The 27702-nt window shown below is 38.2% G+C and overlaps 1 protein-coding gene across 5 annotated transcripts in view; it reads right to left on the bottom strand.

Moving 5' to 3' along the window:
* Positions 1-3616: 3616 nt before the first annotated feature.
* The window catches only part of cacna1ia (calcium voltage-gated channel subunit alpha1 Ia), a 142411-nt gene continuing 118325 nt past the window's right edge, over positions 3617-27702 (bottom strand). For 2 of the 5 annotated variants that reach the window (XM_077212522.1, XM_077212526.1), the window contains 5 exons: positions 20009-20155; positions 17603-17740; positions 14444-14612; positions 9577-9812; positions 3617-8168 (listed from right to left, as the gene is read on the bottom strand). In XM_077212522.1, coding sequence (XP_077068637.1) covers positions 7569-8168; positions 9577-9812; positions 14444-14612; positions 17603-17740; positions 20009-20155 — 1290 coding nt within the window. In that variant the 3' untranslated portion in view covers positions 3617-7568. The remainder of the gene's footprint in view (positions 8169-9576; positions 9813-14443; positions 14613-17602; positions 17741-20008; positions 20156-27702) is intronic. The other 3 variants (XM_077212524.1, XM_077212523.1, XM_077212525.1) reach the window with 3 other exon arrangements.

The following is a 27702-nucleotide window of genomic DNA, read 5'->3' as shown; positions in this document are numbered from 1 at the left end:
TATGCTCGTGTGCTCCTAAACACTGAAAAAGTTTTTAGCAGATGTACACACTTAAAATATGATCTCTCTCTTGATAATATTGATGACTCATTCTACACCTATTCATTTTGTCCAATCAAATGGTGACACAAACTTAAAAAAAATTGGTTATAAAAAAGAAAAATACCCTGATTTCATCATACATCAAAGTGGAGACCCAACACATAACCAAAATTGTTTATTTTACAAAAGATTGTTTATCAAAAAAAAAAAAAGTAGCTAAGTAGTTAGTAGTCTGGCTATATAGCCATAGAAAATGTCTCAAGGTTATGTATGTAACCCCGTTCCCTAAGAAGGGAACATGACACAGGTGATGATGCTATGGAAATGCCTTCAGCATTCGCCAGTGTCTGAAGCATGTGTAAAATCACGCCAATCCTATTGGCCGACGGAGGTTCTGTGACGAAGTTTGGCACATCACCAAGACTATTAAAGGGCGCCTACGTCACGGAATCTCCAAATTCTAATTGTCTGAAGTAGCTGAGCGGGCATGAAGTATGGCAAAGCAATGCAGCGTCTCGTACCCTTCTCAGGGAACCAGGTTACATTCGTAACCCTGAAACATTCCCTTTTGAGGGAACTGAACACTGTGACATGGAGAAGCCATTCTGCGCCTCTTAGGCAAGGTGAGAAATGTCTGACCAGCACGGTTGTGAAGTATGGATATGCATACTAGAAAAAATAACCCAGAAAGACTTGAAATCCCAGGGTTAAATCCACATGATTGTGTGCGGAAAGGAGCAGCCTGCCACAACATAAAACATCTCGTAAAGGCGCACCTTAGCTAGTGCACTCCTAGGTGTGGTGTGCTTGATGCCTAGTAATGAAACATGCTGTGCGCCTCGCAAGCAATAAAAAAAATAACCGACCAATAAGGTTATCATTTTGCGTTTACAAACCTTATGCCCAGTAAGGAAGGATTAACCTAGGAGGACCTAAGATCCTGGGGTTGAATCTATATCCACAATGTAGAAACTGATGTGAAATGTGTGCAGAGAGAACCAACCAACTGCACCACAAACATCTTGCAAACAAGAGGAGGCCGCACTCCGAGTGGAGTGGGCTTTGGTCCCTAGAAACGAAGCCATACTGCACGCCTCGTAGGCAAAAGAAATCACATCAAAAATCCAATGTGAAAAGCACTGTTTTGGTGGCAGGAACAGTTGATTTAGATTTAGACACTGAAACAGGCATGTGGCTTCTGAGGACAAAAAGGATTGGGGGTTCCATGACGTAGTGCCCTTTCAGGTCTTGATGACGCTCTACGCTTCGTCACCTGACATCAATAGGATTTCAAATGTGCTTCAGACACCGGCACACACTGAAGTCATTCCCAAGTCATTTTGCTTCTAATCTTGAATTTCAATGGTATCATGCTCATGGAAACTAGCTTCTACTAAAGGACCAAGATGATCTGAAGTTGATTTGAAGACAGGCTTCAGGGTCAACAATTTTTTTTTAAAGTGAAGACTATTTACTTTGCTATTCTATCTAGATTTTATGATTTGCAGTTAGCATATACAGGTCCTTCTAAAAAAAATTTGCATATTGTGATAAAGTTCATTATTTTCCATAATGTAATGATAAAAATTAAACTTTCATATATTTTAGATTCATTGCACACCAACTGAAATATTTCAGGTCTTTTATTGTTTTAATACTGATGATTTTGGCATACAGCTCAAGAAAACCCAAAATTCCTGTCTCAAAAAATTAGCATATCATGAAAAGGGTCTCTAAACGAGCTATTAACCTAATCATCTGAATCAACTAATTAACTCTAAACACCTACAAAAGATTCCTGAGGCTTTTTAAAACTCCCAGCCTGTTTCATTACTCAAAACCGCAATCATGGGTAAGACTGCCGACCTGACTGCTGTCCAGAAGGCCATCATTGACACCCTCAAGCAAGAGGGTAAGACACAGAAAGAAATTTCTGAACAAATAGGCTGTTCCCAGAGTGCTGTATCAAGGCACCTCAGTGGGAAGTCTGTGGGAAGGAAAAAGTGTGGCAAAAAACGCTGCACAACGAGAAGAGATGACCGGACCCTGAGGAAGATTGTGGAGAAGGACCGATTCCAGACCTTGGGGGACCTGCGGAAGCAGTCGACTGAGTGTGGAGTAGAAACATCCAGAGCCACCGTGCACAGGCGTGTGCAGGAAATGGGCTACAGGTGCCGCATTCCCCAGGCCAAGCCACTTTTGAACCAGAAACAGCGGCAGAAGCGCCTGACCTGGGCTACAGAGAAGCAGCACTGGACTGTTGCTCAGTTTTGCATGTCATTCGGAAATCAAGGTGCCAGAGTCTGGAAGAAGACTTGGGAGAAGGAAATGCCAAAATGCCTGAAGTCCAGTGTCAAGTACCTACAGTCAGTGATGGTCTGGGGTGCCATGTCAACTGCTGGTGTTGGTCCACTGTGTTTTATCAAGGGCAGGGTCAATGCAGCTAGCTATCAGGAGATTTTGGAGCACTTCATGCTTCCATCTGCTGAAAAGCTTTATGGAGATGAAGATTTCATTTTTCAGCACGACCTGCCACCTGCTCACAGTGCCAAAACCACTGGTAAATGGTTTACTGACCATGGTATTACTGTGCTCAATTGGCCTGCCAACTCTCCTGACCTGAACCCCATAGAGAATCTGTGGGATATTGTGAAGAGAAAGTTGAGAGACGCAAGACCCAACACTCTGGATGAGCTTAAGGCCGCTATCGAAGCATCCTGGGCCTCCATAACACATCAGCAGTGCCACAGGCTGATTGCCTCCATGCCACGCCACATTGAAGCAGTCATTTCTGCAAAAGGATTCCCGACCAAGTATTGACTATTGAGTGCATAACTGAACATAATTATTTGAAGGTTGACTTTTTTTTTTGTATTAAAAACACTTATTTTATTGGTCGGATGAAATATGCTAATTTTTTGAGACAGGAATTTTGGGTTTTCATGAGCTGTATGCCAAAATCATCAGTATTAAAACAATAAAAGACCTGAAATATTTCAGTTGGTGTGCAATGAATCTAAAATATATTTAAGTTAAATTTTTATCATTACATTATGGAAAATAATGAACTTTATCACAATATGCTAATTTTTTGAGAAGGACCTGTAGGGTGATGACTGCAGCCACCCTGTAGAGTGCAGGTAGCAGGATTGCTTCTATTGCAGATTGACAGGCACATCAGATAACACTCAGCCTTTGTTCCTGTTGTCACAGGATGTTTATAGTGTTTTTGTTTTGTGTCATTTATCTCTTTTGCTCCTCTTTTTTTTTCTTTTCGACACTAAATGTGCTAGAGTAACCGAATCCTAGCGGAATGTCAGGAGCGATTTGCTTGTGTCACCTTGATGAAACTGTTGTTTGTGTATGTGTGTGTGTGTGTGAGTGGGCTACCATATTTCAGGAGTGTGAAGTGCTGTGCTCTGATGATAGAGCTGGTGCCTTGATTTAGTGATTGCCAAACACACCAAATGAGAGAGAGGTATACTGGAGAAGAGAGAGCAAGAATGACTCAAAAAACCTACTCAAGGCTTGCAATTCAGTCTAAAAATACAACACAGAAGTAACTTTAACCATATCTTTCTTCTATCTTTTAATTTCAAAAACAGAACGGTACAGATAATGACACATTCAAGGCCATACAGTATGCCACAAGGGTATTCATCACATTGTCCTCTCAGAGATGCCCAGGTCATTACTGAAGATCATTTTTTGTCATTAAGTAGGAGGATCACCTTTATTTCACCCGTATGACTTTTGTAGCGATTAGCGCTTGCTTTATTCCTGTCAGACGGAGAGAGTAATTACTCAACCTCTAGATAAAACACTGATGCAGCCACGGTGACAGGGGTTCTCCATGCATCTAACCGACACTCTCCAAAGCTGTAATGATTAGATAAGAGCACATTTATGAGTCAAATATAAAGCAAATGACCTCCAGAACTTCCCAGGCACCAGTGTAAAGAACACAAACTGCAGCTTCAGAAACACTACCCTTTCAGAGGGTTCTTGATTTGTACAATGGTGTGACAGCCCGCATCCCAAGATTCCCGAGGCTGGCGACACCCCGGCCTTACGAACGTGCGGTCAGGACTTGGAGCAGCTGACATTTAAAGGACAGATAGCTGGAGGGAAGAGATTGTTTAGGTGTGGAAAAACAACACTTCTCCCATGCATTTCCGCTTCAGAGCTTTCTGACCGACCACACAAGCATCCAAAACCACTAGCAGCATGTCTACTATCAGAACCTCTCCTGTCTCTTTCCACGCACTTTCTTTTCTCAAGGGCCATGCTACATGGAGTTTATTGCTTCTTTTAGAGGGGCAAATCAATGAATTTTACTCATGAATATCCACTTAAGCAACACCATAAGAGCAGCACTGAATATCAGCACAAGTTGTTAAAGACATATTTGACTAAAAAAAAGGACATATTTTGTGTGTGTGTGAACTATCCCTTTAAAATCAAGTAATGTCAGGTTTCAATAATATTTTTTTTGTAAAATACTTCCCAAAAAAGCTTTGTCGCCAACCAACATACTGTACAGACCAGAAGAGAGGTTGCGAGTAGAATAAAGTGACATTGAATTTCCCTCCCTCATCAAAACGCTTCATAATCACACATGCATGGTTTTCCAGTATTTCTCCGTTAAGAAATTGGTCTCAGATGCTCTCAAAATAAAACAATACTACTTTTAGTTTACATGTACACCGCTCACATACTCTGGTCTGAAATGCTGCAAACACAAACAACCGAAATCATACAAACACTGAAATATCAGCACTCTGCACAGCCAATCAGATTCAAGAACTAACTGTTCAATAAGGGATCTAAGCTACAGTAGCACAAAAGACATTTTGAGGCCAAACTACATATGACCACAGAAGTCTAATGAGAAATTAGAGTCTCATTAATAAAACAAAGGGAAATTATGTTTTACATTAATACAGATTCAGGAAGACCTCAGGGTGGGTGAAAAAAATTATAAAACCTACAAGCCTCAACCATTCTAAATGCATGTATCATTGTCATTGGTCATAGCACACATGCAATTTGATATATAAAAGGATATGTACATATGTTCAACCCAGTGACAAGACACATTGAGTTTCGTATAAAATCTCATCCATCACTCTAGACCATTTAACATCACACATACATACACTTTTCAAAAACGTAATATATGCATTTGTCCTTCAATGCATTGTCAGATTTTTCTTTAAGCTACATACACTTTTAAACTATACAACAATGGGAATACATTAATTCTTGGTCTACCTGTTACTCATACAACACTTGCCACCGCTCGTGTTCTGTTATAATGGTGATGCACTGACGCAAGCTTATTAGAGCATTAAATGCAAAGTCAAATCAAATGAACATTAACATTTAACATACAGCCCTCTTTTTATCCAGCTATCTGTCTCCCTGAGGAAACAGAGCGTTCAGTAGTGGTATTTTCCAAGGTCCTGAGTTCGAAATGACTTCATATGTTCATCTGAACCATTGGCAGTCCATCTATTCTCAACGATTGAATGGTTCTGTAATGTGATCAGCCCTCACGTCGTGCAGGTATTGTTACTTAGGCTAGTAAACAAGGGTAAATACTCTACTTGAAGAAAATAAAGACATTGACATCATTTTGTTTACTTGGGGCACACAAAGCTACTGTTTATTGCTGTAGTGTCAGACTAACCTTTGAAGTCTTGCACACTATTAGCAAAAATTGTCTTGTGAGATCCAAGAACACCTTGGAAACCAAGTAAGCCCTTTGTTATTGTGTTTTGTGGATTGAACTTTAATGCTTCAGTGTTTCTTATTTCAAAATGGTGGCTTCATGAATGGAATTGGCGAGATTAAAATGACAATCCCACGCTTGGGTCCTGACTAAACCACAACACAACTGATGTAATGCACAAAGACCCTGACGTCATGGATGGACAGTCACTACGAATCAAGTGTCAATGAAGTTCATCAACATGTCAAGTCTAATTGTGATATCCACATGAATATTATAAAAGAAAACTCACGAGGGGTGCAAAACACTACGGCAGACTAAACTAAGATATTTGGAGTGTCATACCTACAGTTGCTCCATTTGCACATGAATACAGTGACAAAGTCTATAAGCTAGATGAAATAAAGAGCAAACAAGTGCATTTTTTTTTAAAGAGGAGGAATAATAAATAAGAGGTGCCCTACTGCAGTCCAGTAACCATGCTAACGAAAATTCATGTATAAATAATTGATTCAGTTGCAAATCCAATCAACCTAGTTTTGTCAAAATGAAAGCTAAAAATCACCGTATTGTGTTTTCTTCATCTGACATGCCATCCAAGGACCAAAATAAAGCAGAGACTCTTGAAGAAACATTTAAATCCCATGGCCTGTTCATCATCCTTTGCATCTGGCTGTATTCAACCTCCAAAACATCCAAGAGTTCAGGTAATCCACAGTCTAAAATCCTCCCCTCCCCCTTTTTTTCTTTGCTTGGATCTTTTCACCCCTGCATACAAAGAGTCCCCTCCACCTAAGCAAAATTATAAAAATGGAAGCCACTTGCAGAGAATAGTCACAGAGAAAAGTTTTTTTTTGGGTTGTGGGGAGAACAAAAGTGACCACAACAACGCGAGTCACCTATTCCTTGATCCAGAGCATATCAATAAAAAAATATCTGAGTAAAAACCTCACTCCTTTGATCCAGCATTGACATCTTCAGTAATAGTTACATTGAACTTTTTTGTAAAGACACTCCGTCATGCAGAGGGCTGTTCTTTGTCCTTGTGTCCATATTTTCTTCATCTCCTAATGCAAAAGGTAGGAGATTACATATTTCTACATTTGCTCTTTAAATAAATATACAAACAATAATTTAAACAAATTTTAATAACTAAATAAATAAATAGACAGACAGATTGACAGACAGTCTGACTTCCTTTCATTTAGTTTGGTCCCTCTCTAAAACGAAAGCTTTGCTTCAGGCTGACGGTGGAACAATTTTCGATATCCTTAAATATGTAGTATACAGACAGAAACAAAACAAATAGAATGACAAATGAACAGATAACCTGTAAAAAGTATGTATACTGAAAGTGTATACTTAACTGCATTAAATCTTTTAACACAGCATACCCTCTTTTAGAGAAGAAATCTCCTTTACTGTATCTTCTCAGTTTCTCTATATATACTTTTGTATTTCAAGAAAACTCCTAGCATTCCATCATTTGGAAAGCTCTACGTGTACAGTACGTTGTTTCCTGACCTGATCCTTCAGGCAGCTGATTGAACTTTCTCTCTAGTCATGCACTGAGGGGCCAAACTGCTTCTCTCAAGTCTCTCCATCCAGTTTCTCTACAGTCCTGTCGGACGTTTACCACGAGCAAATACAAAATGGTAACAGGTCACAAATGAAAACAGGGAGTTAGAGAGAGAAAGACTTTGAGATGGAATGCCACATGTCAAACTGCTCCCTGAAAAAAAAACAGAGATCGAGTAGTGGGCTTTAGAAATAACTGACTCTAGGTAGAGTTTCATCTATTTTTTCTAGAGCCCACGATTGTTATTTGGCTTGTACTTTCCGCGTCTTTTCCATGTGCTGCCTCCAACTGCCTCTCTCTTCCTCCTTCCTTCCTTTCTTTCCAGGGGCTTGTGATATTACCCAGTGGCTCTTTTGAAAACACCTTTTCTTGGGATGTGAGAGTTCCCTGGTCTAAGCTGCCCGTGCTGTTGCACTTTTTCACAGACGGGGGCGCTAGAGAGCTCGGCAGTAGAAGTGACGTGAGTGATAGGCTGTTCGGCGACTCCGAGAGGTGCTGGCTGTCACATGTCTGGTTAAAGCCGCACCGCAGCATCCCCACATCCTCACCAGAGCCTTGCTGAGTGCTTCCTGCACGGATGTTCTTTTCACAGTTGCTCTTGCTGCGCTGGTGTCCCCTCGTTGGTTGGAGGTTCTGGGTGGCTGGAGGACTGGGTCTCAGGGTCTCTGTGGAGAAACTGGAGCGTTCGTCGAGGAGGGTGTCCAGCAGGGGCTGGGGGGTGGATAAGATGAAACTGAGCCCTTCTTCCATGGTGGTCGGTAGACTGCCCTCTGAGCTGCCCGTAGCCAGGGAGGAGTCACTGTGAGATGGAAACTGAGGACAGAAGGGTCAAATATTTTAGCAACGAATTGATAACAAGGTGCATAAGATGTACACGTATGTAAACCCATACAGTGTTCAAATTCTGTCAAAACTCTTGTTGGGTTGCCCTCATAAAAAAAGCAGTGACCTAACTATATAGTCCCCCCATCCAACTGTAGTTCTTATTTACTTATTTACAGAGATCCACAGAAATTGTTGTTGTCCATACAGTTTTGGTTGATTTTTCTAACCTTAAATGCTAGAAATGGTAGAAATTAAATGTATGCTTCATTGTTCATGCCAATTTCTGAAATTTTATCAATAAACTGAATAAGAATAAGATCTGTACAAAACTCAAAAATTAGTAATGTTTCTATAATTTGTTAGGAAATATTTTCATAACTATTTCATAAATAGTGCAAAAACAGGCAATATTGTCTCTAAAATGTAAGTCACTAAATATAGTTTATCGAATTGTATGAAATCAATATTACATTTGCAATTGTGCTGATATTTAGGGAAAAACAGCACTTTTGCTTGTCTTAACTATTCATACTTTGCAGTCACGTGACTCCCATGGACACCTGGCGGGCAACAAACGCTCACAAAATGGTTAAATAAATACTACAATCAATTATATAGTGAGGCTATTTTGTTTCCATAGCACCATAGCAAAACGTTTAATGACACTAATAACACTAAAAACAATACAATTACTAAATATAAATAATATCACTAAAATGATATAGGCCTAAAAACAGTCTTTAGTTCACTAACAGGACAACTCTGCCATCTGTGAAAATCAAAAGCAGCTTCACAAACTTGTTTAAAAAGTTAATGCAGGTCCACAAGAGAAATATTAAGCCAGTAAATTAAGATAGTCGTCGCTATACCGTTATATCCACCGTCGTCGCTGAAAGAACGTGGCGTTAATGCAGCGACAGATGGTGAAAGCTCAGTCCGTTTCTACTTTCACTTTCGGGGAATGAGTGTGTTTACATGCACGTTCTTAACCCGATTATGCTGAATAATAGTGCATCCAATTGCACAACAACTATCTGGCATGTCGTTACACCTCAAAACACCCACTTTTGTATATTATAACTGCCGACGTCCTGGCAAGATCCTTGATTAGTTTACTGGGTTTCGTTGCTATAGAACGACGTTCTTGCCCGCCAGCCAGTACTAGTGACGTCATGTGCATAGTATGAATACCATATCTTGAATATTGGGCTCAAGTTAATGGGTTAACACCCAGGACAAATAACTAACAATGTCAAACGTATTGTCGTTGTGTTTGTATGTTTCTAGTATTCTAGTTTCAATGAAACTCCAGGGGCCCCCCAGAATATTTTTTTTGGGACTTATAGGAGGTTCTGGAGCCCCCCAGCCTCCCCCCATTTAAACACTGAGTACATACCTGTGTGGTGAGCAGCCTGGTGTTTGCTCCAGGAGAGCGTAGAGATGCCCATGAGGCTGGGGAAGTTAGACGGAGCCCTCTTGGTTTGTGTCCCGGTCGGCCTCTCGAGGGTGCAGGGAGGACTGCGGCAGCTGGGTGGAAGAATTCAGCAGGGAGACGAATAAGAGTGTTAGAGCGGCTTGAACCTTCAGAAACCTCTGGGTACTCTTGATTACTGCTGCTACATGGAACTCCACCTGCACACAAATTCAGTTACTGAATTTTAATTTAAATTAAATTGAGGTAGCAAACAGGATGCAGAAGGACAATTTGAGTTTGAATTTACAGACGTAGAATTAAAATGAATAAATCACACAAATGATATCATGAATACTCAGATCTATTATTAAAGCACCCAATAATGATATGAAACACATGATTTACATGCCTAAAGCAAAACATTATAAATAAACTAGTCTTAATCAACTCACCTTTTACCATAAACCAAGAAAAAACATAAAAACCCTTTCATTTCACCTCTCATTCAGGTTAACTGTTCGTTCACGCAGATGCTCGTATCAGCAGCTCAATGGATCTTCACGGACATGTCCGAGTCAGAAATGTTTCCTCAGTTCAGTGTACTGGTGACTCGAGAAATGTTGAAACCATTAGCTGAGTCTTAACTCGAGAAAGAACTGCTATCAGTATACTGCTGGCTGTTGATTCGAGAACTACTGCCATCTTAACTCTGTTATTCTTTCAATACCTTTTATTTGTTATACTTTATGCTTTTCAGCAAAATACATTAGAAACATACATTTTGCCCCCCTTTATGAAACCCTCGGCAGACAGTTCTTAGCATGTCGGACATGCCCAAAAGGCTGTTCTCAGTTCAGTGTACTGTTGAACTAACTGGAACGCTGAATGGGTTGGCAAAAAACGTCATCCGGATCATATACTCTGGGATATTGGTTAATTTTGAGATGGAGTGAATGTCAGACACATCTGAAAGTGAGTTTTGATTGAGTAACTTGTAGATCTGTGCTGACTTGTGCTGCAGACTGTTTCAGAAGGTTCAGTCTGTTTTGGTAAACTGGTTCAGACAGTTGACTAAAAATAACTGGTTCAAAAGAACAATATGTCCGCGAACCGGACATCACTATTACAGTATGTAGTGGGCTTTGAAAATCATAAACAACGATGAAAGAATGAGGTTTGTAGCTCCTTGCATTGCTAAATGCTAAACAATCTTTAGTTGCGTTGACAAGAATTTTTAAATTCATTAGATGAACAAAAGTTTTTAGCTACTATCTGAGTAAATCCAAATCACAGTCTCTACTGCACCAATTTAATTGATATTAATACTAGTGTAGAACATTGCATAGAAACTGTGTCTATTCCTCGTTTACTAAGATCAAATAATAAATCTACTGCGGGATCTAGAAAAAATCTAATTGTTATTAAAACAAAAAATCTCGCTAGTACAAAAACAATTTCTAAAGCTAGGTCTCCTAAACATTAGATCGCTCACACCTAAGGCGGTTATTGTAAATGAAATGGTCACAGATAATAATTTCGATGTTCTGTGCCTTACTGAAACCTGGCTTAAACCAAATGATTATTTCGGTCTAAATGAGTCTACTCCGCCAGGATACTGTTATAAGCATGAGCCCCGTCTGATCGGTCGTGGCGGCGGTGTTGCAACAATTTACAGAGATACCCTTAATGTTACTCAGAAAACTCGTCATAGGTTTAATTCGTTTGAAGTGCTTTTGCTAAATGTTACGCTCTTAGATGTAAGAAAAAAAACCACATTATCTCTAGCATTGGCTACCGTATATAGACCTCCAGGGCCTTACGCCAATTTCCTAAAAGAGTTTGCTGACTTTCTATCAGATCTTTTGGTCAACGTCGATAAAGCATTAATTGTTGGAGATTTTAACATACACGTAGATCATTTAAATGATGCGTTAGGGGTTGCGTTTACAGATTTATTAAACTCCTTCGGGGTCAAGCAAAACGTCACCGGACCAACTCATCGTCTTAATCATACACTCGATTTAATAATATCATATGGAACCGATCCAACCGATATAGATATTGTACCGCAAAGTGATGATGTCACTGACCACTACTTGGTAACTTGCATATTACGCACTGCTATAATATGTCATGCTGCGCCACGTTATCGACCAGGTAGAACAATTCGTCCATCCACCATAGATCATTTCTCAAATAGCTTATCTGATCTGTCCCAGCTGCTGCCTGAACCCAAACAAACAGATGAACTAGACGAACTAACTAGCACTATGAGCTCCATTCTCTCTAGAACATTGGATATTGTTGCCACCATTAGATTAAAAAAGGTCAGAGAAAAAAGTATAGCACCATGGTACAATAATACTACGTATGTTTTAAAGGGAGAAACCCGTAATTTAGAGCGTAAATGGGAAAAAAACAAATTTAGAGGTCTTTAGAATCGCGTGGAAAGACAGTATGTCACGTTATAAAAAGGCCCTTAAAACGGCCAGGGCGGAGCACCTCAGCAAATTAATAGAAAACAACCGAAATAATCCAAGGTTTTTATTTAATACCGTGGCTAGACTAATAAATAAACAGACGTCGTCTGAACAAAATACCTCGTTACAGTTTAGTAGTAATGATTTCATGAACTTCTTCACCGAGAAAATTGAAAGCATCAGAATCAAAATCGTAAACGTTCGATCTCTGCTCGCGCCTTATAATTCAGCCGCAATTATCACCCCGCAAGAACAATTACAATGCTTTACAACCATAGAACAAAAAGAGTTAAATAAACGTATCACTTCATCTAAAACAACAACATGTTTATTAGATCCTATACCAACTGAACTACTGAAAGAAGTGTTACCTGTAGTGGAAGAGCCTCTTCTCAATATTATTAACTCATCTTTATCTTTAGGTCATGTTCCAAGAACGTTCAAGCTGGCAGTTATAAAACCTCTTATTAAGAAACCACAATTAGATCCAAATAACCTAGCAAATTACAGACCCATTTCGAATCTTCCATTTATGTCAAAAATATTAGAAAAAGTTGTGTCTGCTCAACTCGGCTCTTTCTTGCAAGAAAACGACATCTATGAAAAGTTTCAGTCTGGATTCAGGCCACATCATAGCACTGAAACTGCGCTTGTTAGAATCACAAATGATTTACTTTTAGCTTCGGACCAAGGCTGTATCTCAGTACTAGTTTTACTTGATCTTAGTGCTGCGTTCGATACTATAGATCACACAATACTCTTAGATCGACTACAAAATTACACTGGTGTTCAAGGACAAGCATTAAGCTGGTTCAGGTCATACTTATCTGACCGCTACCATTTCGTCTACTTAAATGGAGAAAAATCGATTATAACTTCGGCAAACTATGGAGTGCCGCAGGGATCTGTGTTAGGCCCTTTATTATTCTCAATATATATGCTGCCACTTGGTAATATTCTAAGGAAACATGGAATTAGTTTCCATTGTTATGCTGATGACACTCAAATATATATTTCATCACGGCCAGATGAATACGCTAAATTATCCAAATTGACAGATTGTGTTAATGATATAAAAGATTGGATGACGCGTAATTTTCTTTTATTAAATCCAGACAAGACAGAGGTAATACTTATCGGTTCTAAAAACCGTCCACAAAACCCTTCACAGCACGACTTTAACATAGTAGGATGCCCTGTTAATTTATCCGCTACAGTAAAAGACCTGGGTGTTATACTAGACCGCAACCTGTCTTTTGAAAAGCATATTTCATATGTTACAAAAACAGCCTTTTTTCACCTTAGAAGCATTGCTAAGCTACGTAATATGCTATCAGTCTCTGACGCAGAAAAGTTAGTTCATCCATTCATGACCTCGAGACTAGATTATTGTAATGCTATATTAGCTGGTTGTCCTGCATCTTCAATAAACAAGCTACAGTTAGTCCAAAATGCAGCCGCTAGAGTTCTTACTAGATCAAGAAAATATGATCATATAACACCGATTCTATCATCACTTCATTGGTTACCTATAAAGTTCCGTATTAAATACAAGGTATTGCTTTTGACTTATAAAGCTCTAAATGGTTTAGCTCCAGTCTATTTAACGGATCTTCTATCGCCTTACAATCCATCGCGCTCTTTAAGATCACTAGATTCGAGGCTTCTGGTCATTCCTAGGATATCCAGATCCACTAAAGGAGGCAGAGCATTTTCACATTTAGCTCCGAAGCTCTGGAATAGCCTTCCTGATATTGTTCGTAGCTCAGACTCTCTCTCCCAGTTTAAAACTAGACTGAAGACGCATCTATTTAGCCTGGCATTCATATAAATTTTTTATCTTACAGTTACTGTAAATTCGGCCTCTAGTTCATAAATGCCAGAGGAGAACTGGCCCCCGACTGAGCCTGGGTTCTCCCAAGGTTTTTTTTTTCTCCATTGGGTCATTTGATGGGGTGTTAGGACACCATTAGGTCACTGGATGGAGTTTTTCGGTTCCTTGCCACTATTGCCTTTGGCTTGCTCAGTTGGGGATATTCAAATTAATTAACCAATCATACCATTGATTAGCTCTACCAAACTTGGATGTCTTTCCAGTAATAAACAAACATTGTTAAGTTGTTTTGATTGATACTGTGAAGCAGCTTTGATACAATCTGTATTGTGAAAAGCGCTATATAAATATATTTGACTTGACTTGACTTTACTTAAACAAACTGACTGTAATTCTTTAAGTTAGGTCAACTTTTTTAGGGTGTTCAATTAAAATTCAAACTCTCAGCATAGCAGAAAGGAAGCAAACAGCTCAACAGTTTTCTTGAGTTGTTCTCCAGTATTATTCCTGCAGTACTGTGAAGGTGCCGCATTACCTATGCTGTGACGAGCAGTTGTGTTGTGATGTGGACTTTGAGAACCGCCTCCATGCGTTTCTGCCCCATCCTCTGCCCCCGAGCTGTGAACCCGAGAGGGTCGCCGTAACCTGCTGTGACCTCTCTCCCCTGGTACTTCTGAGGTTAGACACTCATCACAGCCCCTTTCCTGAGCAGAAACATTAGCATAAGCTTTCAGTATCCTGGGAGGCTTTAGGACTCTTATATGCTAACATCTTGGTTTCATAAACTCTTTTAGTTTCTCTGTATCCAGGGCTTCTCTCTATAACAGTAAAATAGATTAAAGGATTAGTTCACTTTAAAATGTGTTAAAATTAGTTCACAACCTCATTGTTTTGCTTTAGAAGGCCTTTATTAACCCCCTGGAGCCGTTTCGAGCTCGTTTATGACGGACGGATGCACGTTTTTGAGTTTCAATCTGTTGGTTGCCATACACTGCCATTATAAAACTTGAAAGAGTCAGGATATTTGTATTCATCTGAAAGAAGAAAGCCATATACAGGATGGCTTGAGGTTGAGTAAATCATGGGCTAATTTTTATTTGAAAGTGAACTACTCCTTTAAGGAGCGATTAGGCTCTGCTGGATCACCTGCCCACACGTCCCTGTACGGTGTTTCTCTAATAAATAGATAGAGATGTTTAGATGTTTGCAGAAGAACTACGCTGGTTGAGCAGCAGAGCTACATGCCCCATGAGACTTCAGGATTTAGACTAACAGCTTATAGTTATTTGATTACTTCAATCCAATTAGTGCGAGTCTGGTCATTCTAACTGATTATATTCAATTAAAGGATCATAGGGGATGTAATGGATTACAGCAGTTATTATCTATGATATTATCTATCAGACAGAGGTAGTTCATTTCCGGGGGCATCAAAATAAAGCCTTTTTCTTCAACAATCAGCTTGGACCAGATCTAATATATGACTGATGCTCTGGGGAATCTGAGCAATGAAAATACCATATATACAGTATATACACTGTCATTCAAAAGTTTGGGATCGGTATGATTTTGAATGTTTTTAAAAGATGTCTCTTATGCTCACCAAGGCTGCATTTATTTGATTAAAAATACAAAAAATAACAACAACAAAAACCAGTAATATTGTTAAATTCTATTTCTATTTGAATATATTTTAAAATGTAATTTATTCCATTGATGCAAAGCTGAATTTTCAACATCTATACTCCAATCTTCAGTGTCACATAATCCTTCAGAAATCATTCTAATATGCTAATTTGCTGCTCAAAAAACAATCATTATAATTATTAGTCTTGAAAACATTTGTTTCAGGATTAAATGATGAATATAATCTTTTGTAACATTATAAATGTCTTTACTGTAAGTTTTGATCAATTTAATGCATCCTTGCTGAATATACGTATTGATTTCTTTTATTCCCCCCCAAACTAAATTCTTACTGACCCCAAACTTTTGAATTTTAGAGTATAATGTCACAAAGCTTTTTATTTCAGATAAATGCTGTTCTTTTGACCTTTCTATTCATCAAAGATTCCTGATTTTTTTTTTTTACATAACTGTTTTCAACATTGATAATAATAATATATATTTTTTGTATTTTTAATCAAATAAATGCAGCCTTAGTGAGCATAAGAGACTTCTATTAAAAACATTAAAAATCTTACCGATCCCAAACTTTTGAACGGCAGTGAATACAAATATATATATACACACACGTAAAGAGTTGTGAGAAAATGAGATGCACGCGACAGCACATCAGATCCATGTCATGTGTGGCAGCAGACTGATACTATAATGTGAAGATGATGAATTACACGCACGACAACATTAACGGTCCTTCCTATCTTCACATATCCTTTTAAAGTAACAGCAGCCACTAATGCTGTCTGAGAAGCTTAGAGAATTACTCACTGCTCTTGACTAAACAACTTTTGTAGCTTTAATAAGGATTAATCTATATTTAATTTATATGCAGTACAGACTGTTTGATAGCTTAATTCAATTTCTGTAGCCTGTATTTCCGATCTGTTAGACAGTTAGGAAGGGCACAGGTAGACATAACATTCATTATGGGTGTATGTGAGGATTGTTTTAAATTAAAATTTGTTATATTTTTTGAAGCCTAATAAATGTTGAATGGCTATAATTAATGTTTAAAATGGTGGGGGGAGGGGGGGGGGGGTCCCTAGGGTGATAATTTTCATGGAGACATCAGTAGCTGTATTAGTATCAGTGATACTGGCATTCATTTATAAAAAGATACTAACAAATATTTAAAATATACTGTCTTTATTTTGTTTCTATGTTAATTTGGAGTATAACTGAAGTTATTACATTATACAATATATTAAAAACATAAATATGAAAATAATTAAATAAATATTTATGTGTCTTTTCACGATTAATCACATAATTTTTTATTAATCTAGTTTTTTTAATCGATGGACAGCAGTAATATATACATATATATATATATATATATATATATATAAACCACAAATAATTTAATAACATTGTAAATGTATACTACCTTTTAAAAGTTTATCGTGAGTAATTGTTTTTTCAAGAAATTAATACTTTAGCTTTAATTAGCAAGGACGCATTACACTGATCAAAATTGACAGCAAAGACATTTATAATATCTATTTCAAATAAACTTCTTATAAAATAATCTTGAATGAAGAAATCATATCACAATTTTTTAAAAGTTTTCTACATAAATATTAAGCAGCACAACTGTTTTCAACAATTATAATATTAAGTATTGTTTCTTGAGCAGCAAATCACCATATTGTAATGATTTCCGATGGATCATGTGACACTGAAGACTGGATTAATGATGCTGAAAATTCAGCTTTACCATCACAGGAATAAATTATATTTTAATATAAAAGCAAACAATTATTATAAATTTTAATCATATTTCACAATATTACTTTTTTACTGCAGCCTTGGTGGGCAGAAGATACTTCCTTTAAAAGCATTAAATAATCTTTCTGACCCAGAACTTTTGACTGGTGTTGTATATATCTTAAAATGCATGTTGTTTTTTATATTTTTATTTATTTAGACAAAATTGTGCAACATTTTAATATTAATCATGATCCATGGGTGAATCATTGTGACAAAATCATCTTTCTGAGAGAAAGTTCACCTTGCCCTCCTTGGCAGCCATCTGGTACATGCTCTGCTCATCCAGGCTGAGGTCATCAGGCAGTGCTGGTGAGGATGACTTATCTGAAAGCTGCTCCGACCTCAGAGACGCCTGCTCCAGTTCAGCCATGTGGATCTGCTGTGGACCAGAATTTATAGCAATGAGAATTGAGAGGGGATTTAATCATTAAAGTCTTTGCAGAGTATTTGAATTCCTCTGCCAGACCAACGGATAGAGTTTGCAGAGTGTGGTGAATTTTGAGTAATACAACTGCCAAAAGAGACCTTGAATTGACATGGAGAGCATTGGTTCATGTCTGAAAACGTGATGACTTTTCAAAGAAGAAATTTGGGTAATTCAAGAAGAGAGATGTTTAGAGTCAAAACAGAGTGAGTGAGAGAGAAGAGCTTGCATATCAGAGATGTATGGAGAGCAGAGAAAAAGCGATAGGAACAGACTGATGGACTGACATTGTTGGCAGCCTGGCAGAATGGCGGAATGACAGGTGTGGAAGTTATCCATTGAATTACTTATTTCCTGAACTACCCCTATCCTGTCTGTCACTGTGATGGGACACAAGCATTGGGAGACTTTGTGTGTATACATGAAATTATTTACTGTAGTACACGTAAATCCATCCATCCATCCATACAATGAATGTGTAAACCTTAAAGACTTCAAAAAACTAATTTCAAACATTTGATGAAGCCAACATTCAAACTTTGCTTTCAAGATAAAAATTACAGTCATTTGAATTTCAATTTATTTTAATTATACTTCTTTAAATTAACATTGCATCATGTTTGCTAAGACAATTCAAATTCAGAAAATTGAATTTAAAAGCCATTCTGAAATAAATTCTGAAGGGTTTCGATGTAGGTTAGTCAAACTCTTTACCTGCCATTGACAGACTTTTCCATAATTTAGGACACAAAGCTTCCCCACTATTGACAGAAATTTCTGGCAAGCCGTAGCCGTGTTTCCACTGAACTAACCAGACAATTTGTCCCAGGAACTTTTTTCTCCCAGACCTGTTTCTGTCTGTGCTTCCATCGCGGTCTAAAGTACCGTGAAAATTAGACAAATTAATCCAGTGACGTAGGACTCCGCACAACTTTCCAATTCCCGCTGGATTTCGTCCTCCGCATATATGCTTAATAAAGCCTGAACCTCGTTGTCGATCCATCAGATGTATTTTTTTAAACCCCATTATTGATTCGAATAGTAAACATCACTCTTAAGGTGATGATACACAGGGCAACTTTTAGAGCAATGTTGCTGGGCAATGTTGCTGAGTGATTGTTGCTTGGGCACTTTCCCATTGAACATGGGTGTTATATGCTTAAAGATGTAAACGGGATGATTGCGCAACCCTTACGTGTGATGCTGTTGCCATGTGTGCGAGTAGCAGAAACAAGTCAGTTCTGATGTGTGACGTCGTGACATCAAGTATCTGATGGAGAGCCAATGATCACAACCTAAGAATAACGAATAGAAACAAAAGCACAAAAGAAAAATACACAAACACGCGTGGAACATAACAGTGGGCAACAAATTTTTATCTGGATAATTTAGATCGGTCGTGGGCCCTGTGTCTCACCTGATTCCTCGTTAATGGCAACATTGCTCAAAAAGTTGCCAAGTGTATCATCACCTTTACTGCATGCTCGGCAACAGACTTTTAAAAATGGTGGTTGAAATAAAATGTTAAGTGGAGTCAACCAATCAAATTGCTACGTGAACTCAACCAATCAGCATGTTCAGCGCCCAAGTCCCACCTCTGAAAGTTCCTGAACTTTGAAAAAGTACTACCTCCTGAGCAGGGACTTTCTGAGGGGGACATTTTTACCCGTAACTTCATTTAGACCCTGGTCCATGCAGTTGAAACACACCGAGTACCACCCCAAAGTCCCTAGTTCCTGGGGAAAGTTCCTGCATTGGAAACACGGCTCATGTTTTCAATGTTATATGGTAGGGGGGACGCAATTGTGCATCTTCTGAAAGAGTACAGAATCTACGGATCAAAACACAGCCGAAGAAGAAGCAGAAACAAGTGACAGAAGCATTGCTTATGCAAATGTAAAATAACACGATATTCAAACAATAAACAGCATGTGGTCTTTGAACAACGTGATTTTCTCAGCTTTTTGTTTAAAATGTTGCTTTGTTAATGAAACGTACCCATATTTAAGTGTTAATTTAAAACAAAGAATGCATGTAGCTGATTTTTTAGTTTTTTTCGTGTTTTCAAAAGCAGAGGCTCTGTTCTCTCTTTTGATATATTGCATGTTCAGATATTTATACAGCAACATATTCTGGGGGCCATGAAATTCTGTGAAAATGATCAAAAATACTGGCATGTGCATTTGCAACAAACACTGACACATCTCCAGTGTGAAGACGTACCTCTTGCGGATGAGTCCTGCAGTCTTTGCAGACGGGTGGAGAGGAGTAATGATGGAAGACAGAGCCAGAGAGGTTGTCAATCATCAGCATCTCTCCTTCAAATGAATCTTTGATAAGCAGAGATACACTGTCCAGCCACAAGTTCTCCTGGGATACAAACACACATCACCAGAGTTAATAACACACACACTGAGAAAATGTAGGGCCATAGACTGGGGGTTCGGAGATCTGGGAATGCTTTCCCAAAATCTATGATGAGGGGGGTACACAGTGCATGACTCAATTCTATAACATTTGGTTGACTTAAAATATATCAAATAGGGATGCACAATATTAAAATTCTGGATACAATAACCTGATAATGTTATGGCTGATGAATTCTTTCAAATTTGACCTAAATCATTTTAAAATAAAACACTAAAAAGAAGAATCAATCATTTTAAAAGTTTATAAAAAAAACTACATCACAACATTACAATGTACAGAATAAAAAATTGATTTTTTTTATTTAAGATTTGCTACTGTATATATAACATTTAATAGTGACTAAATTATTAGCATTTTTAATGGCTAACTTTATAGGAGTATTAAATGAAGGAAAAGGTAATCTAAATGTATAAGCACGCAAATATTAAATCCAATTTAATCCAATATCAATAAAAAAATATATTAAGTAGTAAATCATGATAAATTTACTCGCGATCACGGTAAAAGATCACGCCGCACGCCACACGCCACACACACACACACACACACACACACACACACACACACACACACACACACACACACACACACACACACACACACACACACACACTAATGAGAGGGTAGGGTCAGAGGAAGGGTCTCCTTCACTGTCACAGGGATGGTCTTAATGATGACGTTTGATAGGAGCCTTACAGCTGCAGAGCTTCAAAGAGCAGCTGTGCAGAGGGCTAAACCTGCACACACACACACACAGACACACAGACACACACACACAACACACACACACACACACACACACACACACACACACACACACACACACACACACACACACACACACACACACACACACACACACACACACACACACACACACACACACACACAGCAATAACCTTTGTAGGGAACAAAAATTATAATTAAAAGCTATAAAAGTTTGAAAACATGTCTGGGGCACCTCAATTTTTTTTTTACATTTGGCCAAACTTGATGGCTGTAAACACACAAAAAAAACCTTACTCCTGCATCAATCAACGTCTGTTTTAGCTTCCTTCATAAATGCCACAATACTCAATTATAATATCAAGATAAAGCAAATGTTCGATTCCACAACAAAATACGTTTTGAGGAGTAGAGATCTGACAATTCAATATTTAATTTACCCAACAGAGCAATTTAGAAAGCAGTCAACTGACGGATCAATCTAACACAATCATAATGTAGCGTTACCTAATGACAATCATTTATTTCCCTAGGTAATTGCACTCTTTGCGTCACTGCCAGCTAGTTGGAGCCAAATGCTTTTGATTTCCTACGCAAATAAACAATTAAGTTGAAATGACTGAATGAAAATTGATCATGCCGGCCTGCCTGCTAATTCTGAGAGCTCTTGCTTATAAGCAAAAGGCAACCTCTTGTACAACAAACAGGTCTAACAAAAGCCCTTACAGTACAATAAGAGCTTTTACAAACACCAACAAACAGTAAAGCCGTAAACATTCACCTCAGCAGCTCTAATGAGAGTTTGACTGCAAGACTTCACACTTGGCCTGACACCAACTCACAGGCTGCTATTATCCCATGAAGATTAGCACCTAGCAGTGCATGGTCACATACACCCGAGGTTTAACCAATTTATGGTTCTAGCCATGACCCACAAAGATAATGGCCAGCTCGGGTTTGTTTGAGGCCGATGCACAGGTCGACACGGTCACGGCCTGTAGTGTGAGAACAATCTTTTTCAATATTGTTCTGAGCACAAGTGACACATTTATGGGTGTTATAGTCTCACCTGTGCCGACGTGGGTCATAATTTGTATCAGCCGGATGGATCGAGGAAATGTATAATTGGCAAGGATGTAGTTTTAATGTCATTTCAGCATATGGGAGTATCAGTGTCTGAGAATATGGCTCAGAGCTCATCAAATCACTGGTCTCCATAAATCTGAGCATAAGAGAGTGTACTCCTCTAAACCATTTCTTTTAATGAGCATTCTGACGGCTTCCCGGTGATAAATCACTCAACACATGGCGCGAACAGGTCTGAATTCAATGAAAAGCAGCATCTGCCGGTTTTGCACTTTTCTGAAGGTTGTTTTACAGGTAGGTGACTCAACCAGAGACGGTTGTGAACTTGATACCAATACAAAGCGAAGTCTGTTTCTTGATCTCTCTGTCTGCTTGTCTATTCTCCTCTGCTGACTTTAGCAGCGGTTTTGCACAATCCTGACCATGAGGGAAATTATGTAGTACTATTTAATGTTAACTGTGTAAAAATACAGTAAAAACAGCATTATTGCGAAATCTTATTAGACATTAAATTAGCTTTTTTATATTTTACAATGCTTTAAAATTGAATTTATTCTTGTGATGGCAAAGCTCACTTTTCAAAGTGCAAAAAAGAGTTTCTGTGATATTGTTTATTAACTCAATATGTATGGAGATGTTTTCTTAAATTGATGGGCTCCTTTTTTGCACTTTTTATATTGTCTGCATCCACACACCTTGTGAGCTGGTAAAGTCACTCTAGATCCTACCTTACTAAAGCTCAATTTTCAGCATCCATCCATCCACCCATCCACCCGTACATCCACCCAGCCATCCATCCATCCAACCATCCACCCGTCCATCCATCCAACCACCCACCCACCCACCCACCCGTCCATCCATCCATCCACCTACCTACCAATCCACCAACCCATCCATCCATCCATCCATTCATCCATCCATCCATCCATCCACCCGTACATCCACCCAGCCATCCATCCATCCAACCATCCACCCGTCCATCCATCCAACCATCCATCCATCCATCCATCCATCCAACCAACCATCCACCCATCCACCCACCCACCTACCTGTCCATCCATCCATCCACCTACCTACCCATCCATCCAACCATCCATCCATCCATCAGGGATAAAGCAACTCAGACTACACATAAACAAAATAACAAGGTCTAATGGCAAAAAGCTCTGGACAAGCTCTGTTACCCATCTTTCATGGATACTGTCAAAATTAAATATTAAGGGTGTAACGATACACTCATGTCACGATTCAAAACAAATCACAAAATGATACTATTGCGATATTTTAAGCCAAAATAAAGAAGAGTTTTTTTTATAATTACTCTATTATTATTGAAATAATATTATTACATTATATTTAACATTATATATAGCAGTTTAATGTAACAATGTCACTGAAATCTCCATTAACAGTAATTTTTTTCTCACGCAGTACTCTCGCTTTCAATGCAGGGTATTCGTTGAATCTCTTACACAGACAGCTTGCACACAGAATTTAAATTTTTGGGTGAATTATACCTTATAAAACAGTAAGCTGAGCCTTGGACAAAACTAACCCTATACTGCAAATCACATTGTTTACTTCAACGATATCGTTACATTTTTATATTTTGATATCTCTATATAACAATGTATCATTACACCCCTATCAAATACACATACTTGACAGCACCATGTGACTCATGACTCTTCGTTGCTCATGGTCAATATTAATCTTTTAAAGGGTAACTAAACCCCTGGTCAGAGCCTGACTCCACCCACTGGCAATATTTGAAAAATGCTGGAAAAGTGGGCAGAGCCAGCGGAGGAATGGCGAGCACCTGAGACGCATCTCTCTGTAGGCAAGGGCGTGGTGAGCTGACAACTTCCAATAGGAAAATTCAACTGCAGTAGCCACCGTTCAACCTGAAGAGGGCAACACTCAGACGTTTTTACACCATATATTGTAGAATTAAAACACTTTAAACCCAAGTGTCAAAAAATGTACTCGAATCAATGAACAGTATTTATGAAGCTCCATTCTTACAGATTTTAGTGTTTAGTTACCCTTTAAGTTGTTGTGTTTGTATTCTTTGTTTGTTTTTATACAGCACTTTCTGGCAGTAGAAATGTGCTTTATTAGAAACTAAACTAAACTGAACTATACAGTGTGACCAGAAAAGTTCAAGTGCTTTGAGGATAAGAAGAGCTGTTCGGCAGAAATGCTGCAGTCAGTGTGTCAGTGCGCAAGGCACAATTCAGAAGAGGTGTCTAGAGTGGGAGGTGACTTCCCACTGCATTTAAAATATGTTCTGTTATAAATACACACTGAACTGAGCTTGAACTCAGGATGTAAACCTCTATTTCACAATCTGCTGCTCAGTTTTCACAAGTTTTACCAGTGTAACAAATAACAGTATGTCTGAACTGCCAAATCAGTTGGAAGCAGCTTATCTTCAGATAAATACGGTAAGAACAGTGAAAAATTAGGAACAGTGTGAAATAAATTACAGCAATGCAAAATAATAAAGAAATAAAATATACAGATAATACAAATAAAGAAGCACATACTATATATGTATATATATATATATATATATGAATGATAATTTTTATTATAATTAGAATGAAAACTAAGTAAATATAAAATAAAGTACAATTGTCAGGGTTATGTTTTGTTTTGTCTTAGTTTTCATTGTGTTCAGTTGCTACTTTCATTTGACTCAGTTTTCCGTTTGTCTTATTGATTCATCTCATTCACCTGTCCCTCATTAATTATCTCTTTAGCTCCTTTGTTTGTTCTATGTATTTAAGCCCTCAGTTTCAGTCGGCCCCTTGTCCTGTATTGTTTATGTTACGAGGTTACATTTCTCCATGTTATTTTCTTGTGTTGGAAGATATAATTAAAGACTATTTCATTTATTCCTTTGTCGTGCGCTTAATATAGTGATGGGAAACTGAGGCTTTCTGAAGCATTCATCAAATTGTGCTGAAAAAGGTTCATTACTCGAAGCTTTTAACACAATGCTCATTAGTGACATCTGGTGTCACACTTGTTTTCTCCGCCATATCTAACAAATCACCGTAGAGCAGAAAAAGCATGTGACCAAACAAAGCTTTGGAAGTCCGTGAAAGACAAGTGTGGGATCAATATAGATCTATCTAATCTCATCTAAATTAATTTGTGCCAATGAGACCACAACTCGTGTCATGTGTAGCCTGCTCAACGGATTCAAATATTGATCAATAATATAAAATATACAAGTATGTATGTGATCATAATTATAGTAATTGAAAAAATATGTTGGGTGTTGTTATTAAAAAACATAAATTATGTTATATGGGAGTGTAGAGTTAAATCATTTAAATAATGCCTCCTCCATAATCATTTCCCTTTATATGCATAAGGTGGGGTCGTGAAGCGCCCATTTTTTTCAAACCAGCTGTCCCGACCTTCCGATACTGCATACTGTTCGAAGCTTCAAACGTCATCAATCGTCAATCAATCACGTGGTATTTTTATTTGACGTGGTCATTTCGATACAAGCATCGGGTGTGTGATACAATAGTGCTTTGAAAACTGCGTCAGAGCATCGGAGCCCCGGTATAAACCGTCCCATCACTAGCTTCATATCTGCCACATACCGTGACAGAAACAAGTACAGTAAAATATTTTAGTCTAAGTAGGTGGGCAGTACTGTCTACTAAAAACAGTCTACATTTTTGTGAAAACTCCTACTGTCAAAAAAACTTAAGCAAAAATGAAGCTCATTAATGCATCATTTGCATTCTTTGTGTTTCTAACCTTCTTCTGTTCTGCTCTATTTTTCTCTGAGGAGATGAAATGCTTTGAGTCTGCTGACATGGCTTCTGCTTAAAGTCAAACTAGCTTTTCCAATTTCTGTTTTGCTGACTGTCATGCATACCTCTTTCCTGTCTCTGTGTCTCTCTTTGTCTCCCCCTCTCCATCTCTCAGCCCTGAGCCTGCAGGTAGTGATAAGGACTGAGCTCACTGCATGGAAAGCTGTAGTCTGTGTTGTTGTGTGTGCCTTTGTGTTTGCCACTATCTACCCGAGACCCTGTACAGTTAGTGACATCACTTCCTTCAGGCAGTGATCTGTCTCTTTGGATCTTGGAACCAGCATTGGGGCTATAGTTTCAGCGCATGTGCCCACACTACGACAGCTGAAGACTTCAGACATGCCCGTTTCTTTCTTGGCTCCATACACTGGTTGATCTAATTATAAAACATGGAAGAATTTGCTTGAACAGCTATCTGCACTTTCCATAAATACTGCACTCCCATATGGTGTCCAAAACTGTTTTTTAAAGCATCAAAGAAAAATACCTTAGAAGTTTTTTTGTTAGTTTTTGCTGCGAGAACTCATTGTTGTTAAACCTGACAAGTAGCTAGTTTTAAACACAATGTTACTAAAATGTTGCAATCCTTAAAAATTGTCTAGAAATTACGGAAGCCCTAAACCACAACATAAAAAAACAAAAAATCTAAAATTACGAGATTAAAGTCGAAATATTTTGAGATTAAAGTCAAAACATTACAAGAATAAAGTCGTAATGTTTTGAGAATAAAGTCAAAATTACGAGAATACAGTCTTCCGTAGAAGTTTTTTTTTGTAAAGAAATGCGCTCGTGAAGTCGAACTGCACCGGACATGAATCTTAACATAATAGTAGCATTTTACTTTTATCTGGGCTTTCAACAAAAGGAAATTCTACTGGTGCTAATCTACCAACATGGCATTACCATTTGTTTTAGGACGTTGCAAAATATACTGTGCCTGAATAGACTTTACTGGCGAAAAACACTTTTCCGACTGGATGGAGGTAGCCAGCTTTACATCTGAGGAAAGAAACGTCTTACATCTACGAAGAAACGTGCCACATAAAGTTTGGACCAGGATTGTGGTACCTACTCCGGCGGAGTCTTCATTCTCGTCTATAGGCAACAAGTGCATTTCTTTACCAAAAAAAAAAAAAAAAGTACTTCTACGGAAGACTGTATTCTTGTAATGCTTCGACTTCAATCTCGAAATATTGCGACTTTATTCTCGAAATATTGCGACTTTATTCTCAAAATGCTAGAATTTTTTTTTTACGTTGCGGTTCAGGGCTTCTGTAAGAATTAAATTCTCAGAAGAAATACATAAAATAGTGGTAGTAAATAATTTTATTTAATTTTCTCAATTATGTTGACTGCAATCATTAAGCTCAACCTTCAAATCTGTAACCAAAGTTATTGAAAAAATGATTAGATTTTTAATTAATCAAAAATACGTTTATCAGTTAGCCTACAAAGGCTAACTTAGGAGTTAAGCTTTTCTTTGAGAAAAGAACAAAGAACGGCACTGAAGTCCGTCGCTCTGAATATGTCACCTTCTTCGTTGCTCTAGTAGGTTGTAGCGCTATTCTATTGCGTGCAGTGGGAATTTGAAAGACAACCGTTTATCCCTCCCCTTGGATTGAGCCCTGCCAATGGTGTGTTCTCAGACCCTTGATGTGGGTCTGGCTTGTCAGGCTATTTATCAGTACTATTAAACAAACATTTTTGTTTAAGAGTACACACTATTAAACAAAACCACGCCTGTCTGATTTCCCTTGATTACTCCCTGTGTTTATAAGCCCTTGGTTTTCACAGTTTAGTGTTCTCCGTTGTTTACGTTAATGTTTAAATCTGGTT

Source organism: Siphateles boraxobius, unplaced genomic scaffold, assembly GCF_051911475.1.
Source record: "Siphateles boraxobius isolate OS27281-9 unplaced genomic scaffold, OSU_SipBor_1 66, whole genome shotgun sequence".
Lineage (NCBI taxonomy): Eukaryota > Metazoa > Chordata > Actinopteri > Cypriniformes > Leuciscidae > Siphateles > Siphateles boraxobius.
The sequence above is the reverse complement of the archived record's forward strand: the minus strand, read 5'-3'. Positions and strand labels throughout refer to the sequence as shown.